At 44.0% G+C, this 17384-nt stretch overlaps 1 protein-coding gene across 2 annotated transcripts in view; it reads left to right on the plus strand.

The window, feature by feature from the left end:
• BRPF3 (bromodomain and PHD finger containing 3) overlaps positions 1–17384 on the plus strand; it is a 47420-nt gene that overhangs the window by 14605 nt on the left and 15431 nt on the right. The window contains exons 4-9 of one of the 2 annotated variants that reach the window (XM_007534243.3): positions 2463–2594; positions 7000–7128; positions 7424–7736; positions 8467–8769; positions 9773–10285; positions 13114–13207. In XM_007534243.3, coding sequence (XP_007534305.2) covers positions 2463–2594; positions 7000–7128; positions 7424–7736; positions 8467–8769; positions 9773–10285; positions 13114–13207 — 1484 coding nt within the window. The remainder of the gene's footprint in view (positions 1–2462; positions 2595–6999; positions 7129–7423; positions 7737–8466; positions 8770–9772; positions 10286–13113; positions 13208–17384) is intronic. The other variant, XM_016193024.2, reaches the window with a different exon arrangement.

A 17384-nucleotide genomic window follows, 5' to 3' on the forward strand; every position in this document is an offset into this window, starting at 1 on the left:
TTAAATGGTCTGCCTCTGCCTTTCACATCTACCCTAGAAGGGCGTGTAAGCTCCAAGCTTACATGTAAGGGCACGCAAGCTCCAAGTTCAGCAAGTCTTTCTTCAGATTCTCATCTGAGGGGTCCACCCTTCTTTCCTTTTCTCCCTCCCCTCCTCCCTTCTTCCGTTCCTCCCTCCCTTCCTCCCCTACCTTCCCTGCTCCTTTCTTTCTTTCCCACCATATTTCTGGCACAGAGGATCTGTACTTGTTTTGTAAATGTTTCTTGTAGCTCAGATATTGTTGAATTCATAATTTTCCTCTGAATAAACTTAATTCTCTATTCTTGCCATGGAGCCTTCTTGAACTCAGACTTACCTGACATTTGTATGATTTGTATGTTTTCTATCCATAATAAACCATAGATAATCAACTCCTAATTTATACATATATGACCCATTGTCTCTTCTAGTTACCTTTCTCACCTGCACACTTAAAAAAAAAAAAAAGATTTGGGAGTTGGGCGGTATCACAGTGGGTTAAGCATAGGTGGCGCAAAGCGCAAGGACCAGTGTAAGGATCCAGGTTCGAGCCCCAGGCTCCCCACCTGCAGGGGAGTCGCTTCATAGGCAGTGAAGCAGGTCTGCAGATATCTATCTTTCTCTCCCCCTCTCTGTCTCCCCCTTCTCTGTCTGTTTCTCTCCTATCTAATGACAGTATCAATAACAACAATAATAACTACAATAAAAACAAGGGCAACAAAAGAGAAAATAAATATTTTTTTTTAATTTAAAAAATAAAAGATTTATTTGGTGGGGAAAGATCAGAGCATCACTCCAACACTTGGGATGCTGGGGATCAAATTCAGGACCTCGTGCTTGAGAGTACAATACTTTATCCACAGTGCCACCACCCAGAGTACTGTTCATCTCTGGTTTATGTTAGTGTGTGTGTGTGGGGGGGGAACTGAACCTAGGACCTTAGAGCTTCTGGCACGAGAGTTTGTTTGCATAACCATTATGCTATCTCCCCCATCCCACTATAAAATTTCATTCCCTCCCTATCTTTTTCTCTCTCTTTCCTTTAAGATTATTTATTCATTCATGGGAGAGGAAAAAGCGAGATCACTCTGATACATGATACATCACTCTGATACATGTCATGCCAGGGATCAAACTCAGGACCTCATGCCTGAGCATCCGACATTTTATCCACTGTGCTACCTCCAAGGCCATTTAATTTATTTTCTCTTTTTTACTGTTATTATTATTTAAATATTTTATATAAGAAAGATACAGAGGGAGAAAGACTAAAGCACCACTTAGCTTTGGCTTATGGTGGTGCTGGTGATTGAACCTGGAGTCTTAGAGTCTCAGACATGAAGGTCTTTTGTATAACCAATATTCTATCTTCTTGGCCCATGCTCCCTCCCCCCATAATTTTGTTTTGTTTTGTTTTGTTTTACTAGAGCACTGTTCAGCTCTGGTTTATGGTGGTGCTAGGGATTGAATCTGGACCTTTGGTGCTTCAGGCATGAAAGTCTTTTTGCATAACTTTATGCTGTCTCCCCAGCCTCACACTCTTAATTTTAATAATAGCTTTCTAGTTGGTCTTGAATCCCTTAATTCATTCTTTACAACTGATACTATCCTACAGACCATGTTTTATCCCGTTACTTCTATATTCTGTCTTCTTGGCTATATCTAGACTCTTGTCTGACATTTGAAGATTCTTGTTAGCCTGATCCTTGGTCTTTGTGTATCTCACCAAGCAAGGAATCATTAATTCTGCCTCCACTTCTCAGCTGTATGATTCCTTTGGTTCCAAGAGGCCTTTACTGCTTTATTTATTCATGTCCATTTTCACATGTGCAACCCTAGTGTGAAATTGTTTCTCCCAGGAAGGCTCTCTGATCTAGCCTCAACCCACTCATATTCTTTCTGTTTTATATCCTCTTTGCATTTTATATTTAGTTTATATGATCACTTTTTGTCTTTATGCTGCTATGCCTCTTTGCATCAAATCCTGGGCCTCCTGTCTCCCCCAGCTACATAAATTTGCTTATGTCTTTGTTGGTGGTGGTGTACCAAAGTATGTTCAAGGTAGTTAATAGAAGCTTATAAGAACATCTCTGTTTTCTCTCCAACTTGGAGCTCTAGGGTGATATTCTTTCCACCCCTGAGGTCTTTATTAGTTTCCTTTTGAATTCTTTTCAGCCCTGAGAGGCACAGCTGCTCTCTGGTGTCCCTAGGGGGTGGGGGAGCAGTCCCGGATCTCACACAGGTGATGATTAATGTGCTGTAATGAAGAAACACTGTCCTAACTGGGGGAGCACAGGAAGAAGGCATGGGGTGGGGGACCTGGGAGGTTGAAGGATTCTTGAAACTGTGCGTCAAGGAAGGAATGGGGCTCTTGTGCTGAGGTTTTCTGAAGTTTGAACGGAGAGAATTCCCAGCTCCTCTTTTTTCCCCCTTCCCATCTGCAGCGAGAACAAGATGAAAAGACAAGTGCAGTGAAAGAAGAACTAAAGTACTGGCAGAAGCTGCGACATGACTTGGAGCGGGCTCGGTTGTTGATTGAGCTAATTCGGAAGAGAGAGAAGCTCAAGCGGGAGCAGGTAAGGAGGAGACCTTAGTCCCAGCCCTCTTATTCAGGATCTTTTTCCTGTGTTCGTGTGTCCTCAGAAGACCTGAGAGCATCTACCTAGGAGCATCTGCATGGCATCATCTTGTTTTCCCCCCTTCCTGCCTAGCACTTTGTGCCCCAAGTCCTGACTACTTGCACTGATGAGGCTGACTCACTGGGGCTCAGCTTCTGGTGACCTCAGGCACAAGCATAATGTCATAGTCTGAGGTCATCTCTAGAATTTCTATTAGGAGGTATCAGGGAATCCTGGTCTTCAGTATTTTTGAAAAGCTCAGGCCATTCTGAGAATTTGTCCTGAGAGCTTATGAAGATACAAAGAAGTTGGGGGGATGGGGCATGGAGGGAGAGAGAGACACACCACAGCATGGAAGCTTCCTTCAATGCAGTGGGGGCCGGGTTCAAACCTGGGTCATCACATGACAAAGCAGCACACTATCTAAGTGAGCTACTGTGCTGGCCGTCTTCCTTGAATTTCAGTATTTTGAATTACTTAATTTTTCTAATCTCTGTTCAAGATGATTCTAAGCCCCTAAACATAAGAAATATTGAATAAAATAGAGCAGCATGAGGCTAAGAATATGATCTTTGGTGACCTAGGATGTATTCAGTGGCTGGACTTAGAAGCTTGAGGCCCAAGGCTTGATTCCTGGCATCACATGTGCCAGAATGATATTTGGTGGGTTTCCCTTTCTTCCAGTTATTGCTGGTTTGTTTCTTCCTTTCTTTCTTTCTTTCTCCCTTCCTTCCTTCCTTTCTTTCTTTCTTTCTCTCTTTCTTTTTTTCTTTCTTCCTTTCTTTCACTTTTTTGCCTTTGGTATTATCACTGGGGCTTGGTGCAGGCATTAGGAATCCTGGTGGCCTTTTTTTTTTTTTCTTTTTTCCCATTTTATTGGATAGAACAAAGAGAAATTGAGAGGGGAAAGTGAGATAGAGGGAGATAAAAAGATAGATGCCTGCAGATCTGCTTCACAGATTATGAAGTATTCCCCTTACAGGTGGGGAGCCAGGGGCTTGAACCGGGATTCTTTTGTGGGTCCTTATGCTTAGTACTATGTGTGCTTAACCAGATGCACCACCACCTGGCCCCCACTCCAGTGTTTTTTCTCTCTCAATTTTTATTTTTTAAATCTTTATTGGATAGAGAAATCAGAAACCAAGCAGGGAGGGGAAGATAGGAAGAGAGACACCTGCAGCACTGTTAATCATTTGCAAAGCTTTTCCCCTGCAGGGAGGGTCTCGGGGCTCAAACTTGGGTCATTGTGCATTATAACATGTGCACTCAACTAGGTGCATCACCACTGGCCCCTAATTAAAAAAGGAAAGAAAAGAAAATGTGGTCTGTGGCATTAAGTTGCTTATCTCCTAACACAGTTTGCTTCATTGGGAAATGGTAGTTAGAACTAACTTCAGTGGTCCAGGAGGTGGCGCAGTGGATAAAACATTGGACTCTCAAACATGAGGTCCTGAGTTCAATCCCCGACAGCACATGTATCACACAGAGTGATATCTGGCTCTTTCTCTCTCCTAGGTTTCTCATTAATAAATTAAAAAAAAAATAAGGTTGTTGTGAAGATTAGGTGACTTAGTGCATAGAGTTTAGGACAGAACCTGACATATACTAGGGACCATAGAAGTATCAGCCGCTGCCGTTAGGATTGTTACCTGAGGTGTTTATTATGGTATTCTGTGCGTGACAGAGAGCAGATGCTATTATGTGAATAGGTAAAGAGCAGGAACTGTTCTCTTTGATCCAGGAATAGCAGTTGTAACTCACATGCTTCAAAAACCTGAGTTAAGATGTTCCTCTTTCTCTGGACTATTCCACTGTTTAGCTCAAGCACAAACTCTAATATAGTAGAGTGCTAGTCTTGTAATAGTCACTAGTCCAAGGACACCTGACTATAAAAGAAAGAAATAAAATTTAAACCCAGGGCTGACTTAGTCAGAAACTAGTAACCGTTTCTCTGTAGGGCTGAGTTTCCATCTTTGAATGTAGAATTTCTTGCTGTATTTGTTGTTATACAAGTAACCATGGAGAACTTATCAGGACCACCTCCTTGGGTTCAAACTGTGCCAACTTAAGTCTGGTTCCACTGTTGAATCTTTTTTCCTGCCTCTGCTTCTGAGAAATGAAAGGGAAAAGAAAAATTATATATATGTGTATATATATATTTTGGTTACCAAAGCACTGTTCAGCTCTAGCTTATTTATGGTGGTGCAGGGGATTGAACCTGGGACTTTGTAGCCTCAGGCATGAGAGTCCTTTGCATAACCATTATGCTATCTACCCTCCACCCAAAAGAATTTTTTTTTTTAATTATTAAAGACAGAAAAATTGAGAGGGAAATGGGGGATAGAGGGAAAGAAAGCAGGCCTGCTTCAGCATTTGTGAAGCTTTCTCTCTGAAGGTGGGGACTAGGGACTTGAACCTGAGTCCTTGTGCACTGTAATGTGCACGCATAACCAGCAGGCAAGGACTTTTGATATTCTGGTCCATGGCTTCCCACCTTTTTGCAATAGGACACACAGAAAAGAATGGATATAGCATATTTCTTTTTTTAAAAAAAATTATTTATTTATTTATTGGGTAGAGACAGCCAGAAATTCAAATGGAAGGGGAGAGATAGAGAGATACCTGCAGCACTGCTTCACCATTTGTAAAGCTTTTCCCCTGCAGGTGGGGGCTGGGGGCTTGAACCCAGGTTCTTGTGCATTGTAATATGTGTACTCAACCAGGTGCGCCACCACTGGTCCCAAACATATTTCTGTTAAATATGTGAGTCTGCCTGCTGCCTGAGGGGGTGAAGCCAGAAACTTTGGTCATCCATGCTGACATACCTTATAGGCTAGTGAGACCTCTATCTCAGAATATTATCTTTATTGTGTGCCTCAGTCAGATCTGGGCTCACATTCTATCCATATGCATGTATGTATGTATTTAATTAATTTATTTGATAGGACAGAGAAAGAATCAGAGGGTATGGGGAGATAGAGAAAGAGAGAGATAGCTGCAACATTGCTTCACTACTCGTGAAGTTTCTCTCACTGCAGGTGGAGGACTGGGGGCTTGAACTCAGGTCTTTGTACATTGGTGTTTTTTTTTGTTTGTTTGTTTTTAAGATTTTATTTATGTAGTGGGTAGAGGCAGCCAGAAACCAAGAGGGAAGGAATGACAGAGAGAGACAGGCAAAGAGATACCTGCAATACTGCTTCACTGTTTGCAAAGCTTTCCCCCTACAGGTGGGGACCAGGGGCTTGGACCCGGGTCCTTGAACTTACGATACATGTACTCAGCCAGGTGCGGCACCACCCAGCCTTGGTCCTTGCACATTGTAACATGTGCTCAACTGGGTGCACCACTGCCTAGCACTCCCATTTCTGTTCTTCCTAGCTGGGTTAGTGAGTACTCAACATACTTATGAACCTTAGATTTCATAGTTGTGAAAAGAAGATAACAGTTTCTTTTTAAAATTATATGATGAACTGAGATAATACTAATAGAAAAGCAATATGGCAAGGTGAAACCAAACAGTATGAGACTGAATTTTTTTTTCTCTTGTCTTTATTTGCTGGATAGAGACAGCTAGAAGTCAAGAGGGAGAGGGGAGATAGAGAGGGAGAGACAGACACCTGCAGCACCGCTTCACCATTTGAGAAGCTTTCCCCCTGCAGATGGGGGCCAGGGACTTGAACCCAAGCCCTTGCGCATTGTAACGTGTACTCAACCAGGTGTGCTACCACCTGTCCCTCAAATTCTATTTTTTTAAAAGTATATTTTATGAGAGGTAAACAGAGAGAGAGATCAGAGCACTGCTTAGCTCTGGCTTATGGTGGTGTCGGGGTTTGAACCTGGAACTTTGGAGCCTTAGGCATGAAAGTCCTTTTGCTGCCTCATGCTGTCATGCTTTCTCCTGCCTGAGACTAAATTCTAATTCTTATTAACTGTGTGACCTATGGCCAATTAATCAACCAGCTCCCTCTGTACTTACCACATGTACTCATTTATGACGTGGCGCTGAGCACAGGGACCTGGGTAAGGATCCTGGTTTGAGTCACTGGCTCCCCATCTATAGGGAGGTCACTTCACAAGCAGTGAAGCAGGTTTGCAGGTGTCTATCTTTCTCTCCCCCTCTCCAGCATCCTTCCCCTCCTCTCGATTTCTCTCTGTCGTATCCAACAGCAATACAAAAATGGGAAAAATGGCCTCTAGAAGCAGTGGATCGTAGTGCAGGTACCAAACCCCAGCGATAATCCTGGAGGCAAAAATAAATAAATGAATAAATAAATGTATAGACTATTACTTCGCACTTGGTAAGGAATACAAAAATATTAACTCTTTGTGGGGGATAACCTGCTCTTTCCTTTCTCTCCCACAGGTTAAGGTCCAGCAGGCTGCCATGGAGTTGGAGCTGATGCCATTCAATGTTCTGCTGAGAACAACACTGGACTTACTGCAGGAGAAGGATCCTGCACACATCTTTGCTGAACCTGTCAACCTGAGTGAGGCAAGTTCCCCGTCCCACCTCCTAAGCAGTGAATCCTTCCTGAGCTGGAAATGGGCTTGAATATGCCAGAAGGAGGCTGTTGTGCAACGAGTTTCCAAAACTTGGGAGGGCGGGTATGTTTTGACAAGACTTGTGCATGATGTAGGGTCTGTGTGCCATGGTGGGCATTGCACTAAGGCTCTAAGACAGACTGGCATGGCTGAACTAGAAATGGGGAAGGCACGAATACCGGTGAAGGGTATGCCTGTTTGGCTAGTAAATGGTTGTTGTAATTGTACAGGTTTTATATGTTTAGGTTCCAGATTACCTGGAATTCATATCCAAGCCAATGGATTTTTCTACTATGAGGCGGAAGCTGGAATCCCACCTGTACCGCACCTTGGAGGAATTTGAGGAGGACTTTAACCTTATAGTTACCAACTGCATGAAGTATAATGCTAAAGACACAATTTTCCACCGAGCAGCTGTTCGCCTGCGAGACCTGGGAGGGGCCATCCTGCGGCATGCTCGGCGGCAGGCAGAGAACATCGGCTATGACCCTGAGAAGGGCACTCATTTACCTGATTCACCCAAATTGGAGGACTTTTACCGCTTCTCCTGGGAAGACGGTGAGATACTTGGGTGGCTGGGGCGAATAGGGGCAGAAAGAGGCATAGGGACAAAGCCCAGAGAGCCAGAGATTAGGGTGGATCTTGGAGATACAGAGTAAACTATAGGAACCAAGCTGGGGGAAGACAACAGGCTGGAATACACCTATTTGTAGCTGGAATAGTTTTGAGGGTTAAAGTTTAACTCACCGAGCATCTCTTGATTGGTAGGAATGGGGAATCAGGTACAAACTATTTGAAAAACTCGTCTTACCAGAGTCTTCTTCTCCTGGACCTCCTCTATGGCTTTCAAGCATGGGGAGGGAGGAGTGGAATGCCAGTGTGTGTTTGGCTCATTAGAAGAGTGCAGATAGACTATCAGGAAAATGTAATTGTCTCTGAACCCTGTGTTCTGTCTGCCCCTGCTGCCTGCTTCTCCATGGCAGCAAGCAGTTAGTCAATTCAGGCCGGGGGAATTTTCAAGGTGCCTGTTGCCTGCTCCACAGAGCCTGTGATCATGACTGTGAACTGCTTCCTGCAGATGTTTCCCAGGTTCTGACCTTGTGCCTGTGGCTGCCCTCCAGGCAGTGATGTTGCCAGGGTCAAGGCCCTACAATGAGGCTACTGGAAGTCACTGGCCCTGGCATTCCAGGAGAATATTTTGCATCCAAAGGATTCGACCCCTTCCCCTTGCCCTGGGCTGGGCAGGTCCGGTCCTTCAGCCCCTTCTGTCCTCCCTTCTCCCTGGCAGTGGACAACATCCTCATTCCAGAGAATCGAGCCCATTTGTCCCCAGAGGTGCAGTTGAAGGAGCTGCTGGAGAAACTGGACCTGGTGAGTGCCATGAGGTCCAGTGGGGCCCGGACCCGCCGTGTCCGCCTGCTGCGCCGGGAGATCAATGTCCTCAGGCAGAAGCTAGCACAGCCGCCACCACCACAACCACCATCACTGAACAAGATTGTGTCCAATGGGGAACTGCCAGCTGGGCCCAGAGGGGATGTGGCTGTGCTGGAGCAGGCCCCTCAGGAGGAGCCAGAAGATGATGGGGACAGAGGTGAGAGACAGTCATGGGCAGACAGGGTGGTGGGAGCAGGATATGAGTGTAAGGGTTAAGCTGAAAGCCCATAATGCAAGTATCCTTCCCTGAGTTAAGGTATAAGTCTTTGGGTCACATTTCCATGTATACCGAGGGGTTATGTTAATTTTTATTTAGTCTTTTTGCTTGTCCTTGGTTCAATGGGATGACAGTGGAACAAAGTATTTTACAGGGTAGATAGTATAATGGTTATACAAAGAGTCTCTCATGCCTGAAGCTCCATAGTCCCAGGTTTGACAGCCCCCCCACCCCCCAAACACACACCTACCACCATAGGCCGGAGCTGAGCAGTGCTCTGGTTAAAAAAAGAAAAAAAAAATGTCGACAGATAGGAAAACACTTGAGTTTAATGAGAGTTGTAGACCCTATAATCTGTGAAGCTGAGAATTACATAATTATTAAGCAGGTGGTTTTGGGTTTTCTTGAGTATAGAACATGGTTTATAGACTTCACTTTATCAAGTAAGTTCTCTAGTAAGCATTTTAAAACATACCCAATTTTTAGAGATTTGGTTTTAATTGGTCTGGGACTGAGACCTTGCTGGGGTTTTAAAAGAACTCCCTAGGTAATCTAATACATAGTGAAGATTGAAATAACTACTAGTGTAGATAAAATTTATTGGGTTGTTGGAGTAGTCATGACATTTTTTTCTTTCTTTTTTACCAGAGCACTGCTCAGCTTTGGTTTATGGTGCGGAGGATTGAACCTGGGACTTTGGAGCCTCAGGCATGAAAACTCTTTGCATAACCATTATGCTATCGACCCTCACCCCATGACATTTTTTTCTATGCATCATGAATTTTCTGACAGCCCAATAGTTCCACCTTCATTCTTCATACCTGAGACTAGGTTGTAGCCTTACAGTAACCCATGCGTATGCTCTTGATTACCAGTGTCATTATCTGGCTTGAAAGGACATACTTCTAAAGTATTCAAGCAGGTTCTCTTTTCCCTCCAACAGATGACTCCAGACTGCCTCCCCCACCAACCCTTGAGCCCACTGGACCTGCACCTTCCTTGTCTGAGCAAGAATCCCCTCCGGATCCCCCCACTCTGAAACCCATCAATGATAGCAAACCTCCCAACCGATTTCTGAAACCCAGAAAGTTGGAAGAAGATGAGCTTTTGGAAAATTCACCCCTCCAGTTAGGGAATGAGCCCTTGCAATGCCTACTCAGTGACAATGGCATCGATAGACTATCTCCCATGGCCCCTGATGCTTCTGATATTGCTGATGCCCCACTCAGTGACGTGGGTCGCCGCACATCAGTTCTCTTCAAGAAGGCCAAGAATGGGGCTAAGCTGCCGAGGAGTCCGGATAGGGCCCTGGAGAATGGCAAGGACCATGGTGCAGAGGATTCTCCTGCCTCTCCCACTGGCATTGAGGATGAACGACATCATCGGAAGCGGCCAAGGAGCAGGAGCTGTAGTGAGAGTGAAGGGGAGAGGTCCCCGGAGCAGGCGGAAGAGACAGGTGACCCAGCCTGTGACTTCTCTCGCTACTTCTCATCTGCTTTCCTGCTTTACCTTACCAGCCAGCATCTCCCTCAGTTGACCACCTCCCAGAAAGGCCCATGTGGACACTATAGTGGCATTAAAGGTTCCATAGTTCACAGTTGAATGTGGCACAGGAATAGTGGCCTGGAGAAAATAGACTTTAAGCAAGTATTTTGATAGAGCCGGACCATATCCAGGGCTCTCTTTGTCCTTGAATGGGATCTAAAGCTATATGTGATAAAATTTTTCCTACTTTCACTTTAGTTCATTCATTCCTTAGATATTTATGTCAGACATTATTCTTGGCACTGGAGAAAAAGTCTGTGAATAAAACAGACAAAAATCTTGTAGGAAAGATAGACTATGCAAATGAGTGAAATGTGTGCTCTATTAGAAACTAGGAGAAAAGCTAGTGCTTTTCACTAGCAGTGAAAGGGGTGTGCCAGGGTGCTGTTAATCGGGAGCTCTGAGGAGCTGACGGTTGAGTAGATATGAAGGAGTTGAAGGCCCAAACTGCTTGGGTATTTGAGGAGAGAATTTTCCTAAAGGAGAGACAGACCAGCAAACATACAGGCTCTGGAGGTGCGAATGTCTGGGGGACAGCAAGGGAACCAGTATAGCTGCAGCATGTGAGCCAAGGGTGGTAGATAAGACCCCAGAGGTAGAGTCCTCACTACACATTTAGCACGAGCTGGCCCTGGTGGGGTGGGACTGGAGACAATAAAATAAGCCAAGAGCTCCCTAAGTGTGGTGATATCACATTACAGGGTAGCATGCAGTCATGTGTTAGGTGACAACACAGCTGGAGGTGTTTAGAGAATATAAGCTTGAGTTGGGCATAAACTGACCTTGAGGAATGAGGGCAGACTAGCAAGGAGTAGATGAGGCTAAAGGGCTTAGACCTGGGTGTGTAGAAAAGAGAGTCTCTGAGGGATACTTTGGAGAGGGCCTTCTTACAGCTTCCAGAGCCAAGGCGGGATGGGTGAGGTGGGTCTAGATAGGCAGAGCCTCCATTGCCAGCCAGAAATAGTTTGGTTTTAGTGAGGAAACCAGCTTGCTTGGCAGGGAGGGTTTGTCCTTGGCTTTTGCTGCTCATGTTCCTTTTTTTTTTTTTTTTTTTACTTTATGTGGTGGCTTTTGACTGTATGTCCAACATATGGTTTTCTCTCTCTTCCTGCCTAACACTTTGTTTCCAGCAATGCCTTCCCTTTCCATCTGGTCCAGGTTTTCCTGTATTAGGGAAGTAGGTAGGTTTTTAGAATCTATAGACCATGAGGCACCTAGAATTAGGCAGCCCTGAGTTCAGCACTGTGGTCTACCAGTTTGTATTTCCTGGAGCAAATTAACTGAATATACTCAGCCTGTTTCCTTTTATCTTAGAAGGGACTACCTGTATCTTCCTTGCAGGTGTTTCAGAGATTAGAAATAGCCAATAGCAGTAGTCATCCTTTCAGTTGTATCAGGCTGCTAAAAAAAAAAGAGAATCCTGAGTGGGGGATAGATAGCCTAATGATTATGCAAAGAGACTCTCATGCCTGAGGCTTCAACGTCCCAGGTTCAAGCCCATAACCCACCATAAGCCAGAGTTGAGCAGTGCTCTGGTTAAAAAAAAAAAAAAAAAAAAAATCCTACTATTGGGAAGTATCCAGACTCACCACGTGATTGGGAAAACTGCTAGAATCTATTCAATCCCACCCACCATCCCCGCTACCTGGTGCCCAAAAATACAGCCTTAGCTGAATCTCACCAAAACAGATGCTGACTTTTTACAGAGGAGGCATCTGTTTCACAGCTGGCTTATGTGATTTAAAGTGAGGTCATATACTTGGCAGCTCCAGTGCGATATCTTGTCTCAGACAACTGCTCTTACAGGTGTAACTTGTAACTTTTCTGGTGAAGGTGTCTGTTACTTAGCTCTTGGTTCATCTCTCAGACTTGTGGATTCTGGATTTTAGTTAGGAATTAGATGCATAAAGAAGGAAGTTGAAGCCTTCATAGCAGATGAGAGTCTTATCCCTTGGATGGTGGGGTCTTTATTTGCCTCTGAAAAGCTCCCTGCTGTAAGCAGACCATCTTTTATTCCTACTTAAGTGTCCTTGTCTAAGAAAATAATATTTTTACTTCATAAAAGGAGAAACCAAGGATTAAAAAGGAAAGGGACCTTCTACATAGTTTAGAAATCAGGGAATTTGAGAACTCCTTAGCCCTCGAAGGTCTGGTATGTTTTCTGCTGAAAAGTTCCCTCATTTTCAGTTCTGGCTAGCCATACTAGATATCTCAGGGTGTGGTTGACCTAGCCCTTGTCTGTCCCCTAATCTCTCCTGACACCATACCAAAAGAATGAAGCTAGGTTTTGCCAGCCAAGCCATAGGGTGTGTGAATGTTTATCTGAAGAGACAAGGTGGGTGGGCTTCCCCAGAGGCAGAGGAGACTCCCTGATAATTGAGGCTTAAAATTAGAAGCAGATCTAGGAATTTATGAGCCATCCATAGTGGGAAAGTATTTCCTTTTGTAGTTAAATGGCAATAACTGGAGTGAGGTTTATACTGTGCTTTTTAAAGCAAAGCCTGAAGGATGGGAAGCAAAATGCACCATTCGCTCATTGCAGTGCTTCCTCAAACCTTTATCTGAGTCTTTCTACCATGTAAGTCCCATTTCCCACAGGGAAAATAGGTGTTAACACACACACACACACACACACACACACACACCATGAGTCCTCTGGAGAAAAAGTAGCTGCCTCATTGCAGTATGTGTCAGGAGCAGAAGTTTCAGCACTCAGTTCACTCTGTGTATCCTTGGCAGGTGTGACCAACGGCTTTGGGAAACACACTGAAAGCGGGTCTGACTCAGAATGTAGTTTGGCTCTTAGTGGTGGACTGGCATTTGAAGCTTGCAGGTAAGAACAGTTGTCCCCAAACCTTTCCTTCTTAGTTCAGTTGAACCTCTTCCTGCTTATCTTAGTTGTTTTCTTCTCTACCTCTGTTTCCTGAGGCCCCCTCCTGTGACTTTGGTACCTCCTAGGAAACACAGTGACCTTTGACTCCAGGCCTGATCTGATTAGGAGAGGAGGAGTGGCCCTGATACTTCACAGGGTTTGGCTCTAGGAGGTGGGGCAGCATAGTCTATTGCCTGGTGAAATTAACACACATAAGCCAGTCTCCCATTTATAACCCTGCTCCCCACCTAAGTGACCCAAGTTTTTACAGATACAGATATGGCCTTATCGTTTTGGAAGATGATAACAGTAGTCATTTTAGAGGTGTGGGAATAAGAAATGAGCACGTAAGAATTGTGAAATTGACCATACTTTTCTCTACCTTGAAGGGAAGATTCCCTACATCAGAAACATAAAAGTTTCTTCCAAGCCCAAGAGTTATTTGAATCTTTGTTCTGTATTTTGCAAAATACCAGGGAACAGAGGACTCTTGGGAAATGGTGATCATCAGTGCCACAAAAGAAAAATATCATGCCTGGAAGGCTGACCTCATAGTCCCTCCACATGACAGACAGGTGCTGGGTTCAGAGTAAGAAGGAAGGGTTCTGGGAGTTGTGCGGTAGTCTAGCGGGTTAAGCACACATGGCACTAAGCGCAGGGACTCAGGTAAGGATCCTGGTTCAAGCCCCCCCCCCCCTCCCGGCTCCCCACCTGCATAGGCGGTAAGCAGGTCTTCAGGTGTCTGTCTTTCTCTCCCCCTCTCTGTCTTCCCCTTCTCTATTTCTCTCTGCCCTAACAACGACAATATCAATAACAACAACAATAATAATGGCAACAACAATAAAAAAATACAACAAGGCAACAAAAGGGAAAATAAATAAATAAATATTTAAAAAAAGGAAGGAAGGGTTCCAGAACAGCCCCCAAAGACGTTGTGTCTATATTCGAAGATGTCAGTGTAGATTGGGTATATATATTCTTTCTACTCCTTCTTCCAGTACTGTTTGGCTTCTAGTACGTACGTGGAGGGCCCCAAGCAGAGATTCCAGAATCTTTATTACTGCCTTTACATTGAAAGTATTGAAACAGAGTGAATAAGTTGGGTTTATTTTATGTTTGTTTTCCAGAGTATTGCTCACTCTGGCTGTGGTGATGCTGGGGATTGAACCTGGGGCCTCTTAGAGCCTCAGGCATGAGAATCTTCTGCATGATCTTTTTTTTTTTAAATTTTTAAAAAAATTTCCTTATTTATTTATTGGGTAGAGATAGCCAGAAGTCAAGAGGAAGAGGGAGACAGAGAGGGAAAGAGACAAAAAGATATTTTCAGCAATGCTTCACCACTTACAGAGCTTTCCCCCTGCTGTAGTGACCAGGGGCTGAAACCTGGGTCCTTGAGCATTGTAACATGCTCTCAATCAGGTGCGCCACCACCCAGCCCCTCTTCTGCATGATCTTTATGGTACCTCCCAGCTCCAGACTTGAGAATCTTACAAGATACTGCTGTCTATCCTGGTCCCCAGTTAGAGTTTGTTCCTCCCTTCAAAGACATGGTACCTAGAAACCCAGTTCATTGTGATTGAGCCAGGGCTTACCTTCTCCTATCTGACTAAAAGTAGAAGGTATCTTGGCCTGTGCCTCCATGAGTCACAAGAAGCTAGTCAGGCCAGGCTTTGGTTAGCCTGCTGATTCAGGATGTGTGTTTGTCTTTCTGCACAACTCCAGTCTAGTGCCACTAACTTTTCTTTTTCTTAAAAAAATTTTTTTTTAATTGCCATCTGGGTTATTGCTTGGGCTTGGTGCCAGCACTACAAATCCACTGCTCCCAGTGGCCTTCCTCCCCCCTCCCCCCATTTTATTTGATAGGACAGAGATAAATTAAGGTTTGAGTGGGAGCTAGGGAAAGAGAAAGACACTTGCAGACTTGCTTTACTGCTCGTGAAGGGCCTTCCCTGAGGTTGCAGTGTTTCTCTCTCTCCATACAGATATATATGGAGAGAGAGAGAGAGAGAGAGAGAGAGAGAGAGAGAGAGATGTTGGGGTTGCGTTGCAGGAGAGAGAGAAGAGACCAGGAACTCCTGGCGGATCAGTAACAGCAAATCTTTGTATTCATGCGGGTGCTCCAGAGTTGGGTGTGAGCACAGCGGGTTTAGGCCATGTGGAGCTAACAAAATGGCCACCTCCCGCTATGCACACCAGCCCTTCTCCAGGTCGGGACGCGGAAGAGAAAAAAAAGGGAGAAACCAGGAACAGCAGAGGGCTTTATAGGGTAAAGACGAAAGTGCAAGTTGGGATGGATTTGGCTAGGGAAGAGGGTGGAGAAAAGAAAAAGGCATTATGAGAACTTCCTTAGTTGCGGTTGCTGTAGTTTTAGCTGGGGGAATCAGCAATACCCTGAGGGGATAACGTGGTGGCGGAGGAGTCATTTTTAAAACAAGGCAGAAGATATATTTACTGATATGTAAATAATAATACTTGCATGGAAATATGGTGGTTTGTGGGTCCTGCCTAACTCAACCACATCTGCACAATTTCCCAACAAAGAGAGAGAGAATGAAAGAAGCTATAGCACCCAAACTTTCTTGAGTGTGGTGGGGCCTGGGCTCAAACCTGGGTCATGCACATGGCAAAACAGTGTGCTATTGTAATGAGCTATTTTGCTGGTCCAGAAAGTATTTCTTTTTTAAGTCAATGATTCTCAGTGGAATTTTAGAGTTTAAAACAGGAGACTTGAGAGTTGGGCAATAGCGCAGCGGGTTAAACGCAGGTGGCGCAAAGTGCTAGCACTGGAATAAGGATCCCGGTTCGAGTCCTCGGCTTCCCACCTGCAGGGGAGTCGCTTTATAAGCGGTGAAGCAGGTCTGCAGGTATCTTATCTTTCTCTCTTATCCTTCTCTGTCTTTCCCTCCTCTTTCCATTCCTCTCTGTCCTATCCAACAATAATAATAAAAAAGGGAATAAATATTAAAAAAAAAAAACAGGAGACTTGAGGACTCTAGTTACAAGAAATTTTTCTACACTTCAGTAGCAACTAATTAAGGAAGACCTTATTTATTAAAGTAGAATCATGTAGTTCCAGAATTAGAAAGAACCTTAAAGGAACTTATGGTTACGCATGCTCCTTGATTTATCTATTCTGATAATTTTCTAAGCAGGTCAGGGTTGTACCCTAAGTCTATGGGCCACTCATTCAGTTACTAAACATTGAAACCCTACTGCGAACTAGACACTCTTCTAACTACCAGTAAGGTCTCTGTTTTTCTGCAGCTTATCTTCTAGAGGAGAGAAATAAATGTTAAATCAGAAAAAAAAAATCCACTATAATAATAATTATATATTGGTGTCTGCTTAGGTTGGGTGACTTGGTCAAAGGACTAAATTGGTAGGTCATGATGGAGTCACTTGAGTCTTTTTCCTTGAAACAGGGATATACAGACCTGGTTTGGGTATTATACCCCAATTTACCCAGCTCATCCCTTACAGAACTCATTTATTTTATTTATTTTATTATTATTTTTAACCAGAGCACTGCTCAGCTCTAGCTTACGGTGGTACGGGCACGAAAGTCTCTTTGCATAGCCATTCTGCTATCTACCCCCACCCTATAGAACAAATTCAATAATACATTAATAGCTTATAATTAAAGTGAAACATTAAAATCTGCCATCTTTCACTTAATAATATTTACCATATAATTGTCATTTCTGATTGCTTGGTATGTGCTATACTGAGTAATTTTGTACCTTGGTCTACTAGATTTTTTTTTTCTTTTTTTTTGCCTCCAGGGTTATTGTTGGGGCTTCGTGCTGGCACTACAAATCCACTGCTCCTTGTGGCCATTTTTAGTTCTTTTTCTTCTAATTTTTAAAAAATATTTATTTATTTCCTTTTGTTGCCCTTGTTGTTTTATTGTTGTAGTTATTATTATTGTTGTTATTGATGCAGTTGTTTGGTAGGACAGAGAAATGGAGAGAGGAGGGGAAGACAGGGAAAGAGAAAGATAGATACCTGCAGATCTGCTTCACCACCTGTGAAGCGACTCCTCTGCAGGTGGGGTGCTGGGGGCTCAAACCGGTTTCCTTACACCAGTCCTTGTGCTTCACGCCACATGCGCTACCGCCTGACTCCCTCTAATTTTTAT

This window comes from Erinaceus europaeus, chromosome 4, assembly GCF_950295315.1.
Source record: "Erinaceus europaeus chromosome 4, mEriEur2.1, whole genome shotgun sequence".
Taxonomy (NCBI): Eukaryota; Metazoa; Chordata; class Mammalia; order Eulipotyphla; family Erinaceidae; genus Erinaceus; species Erinaceus europaeus.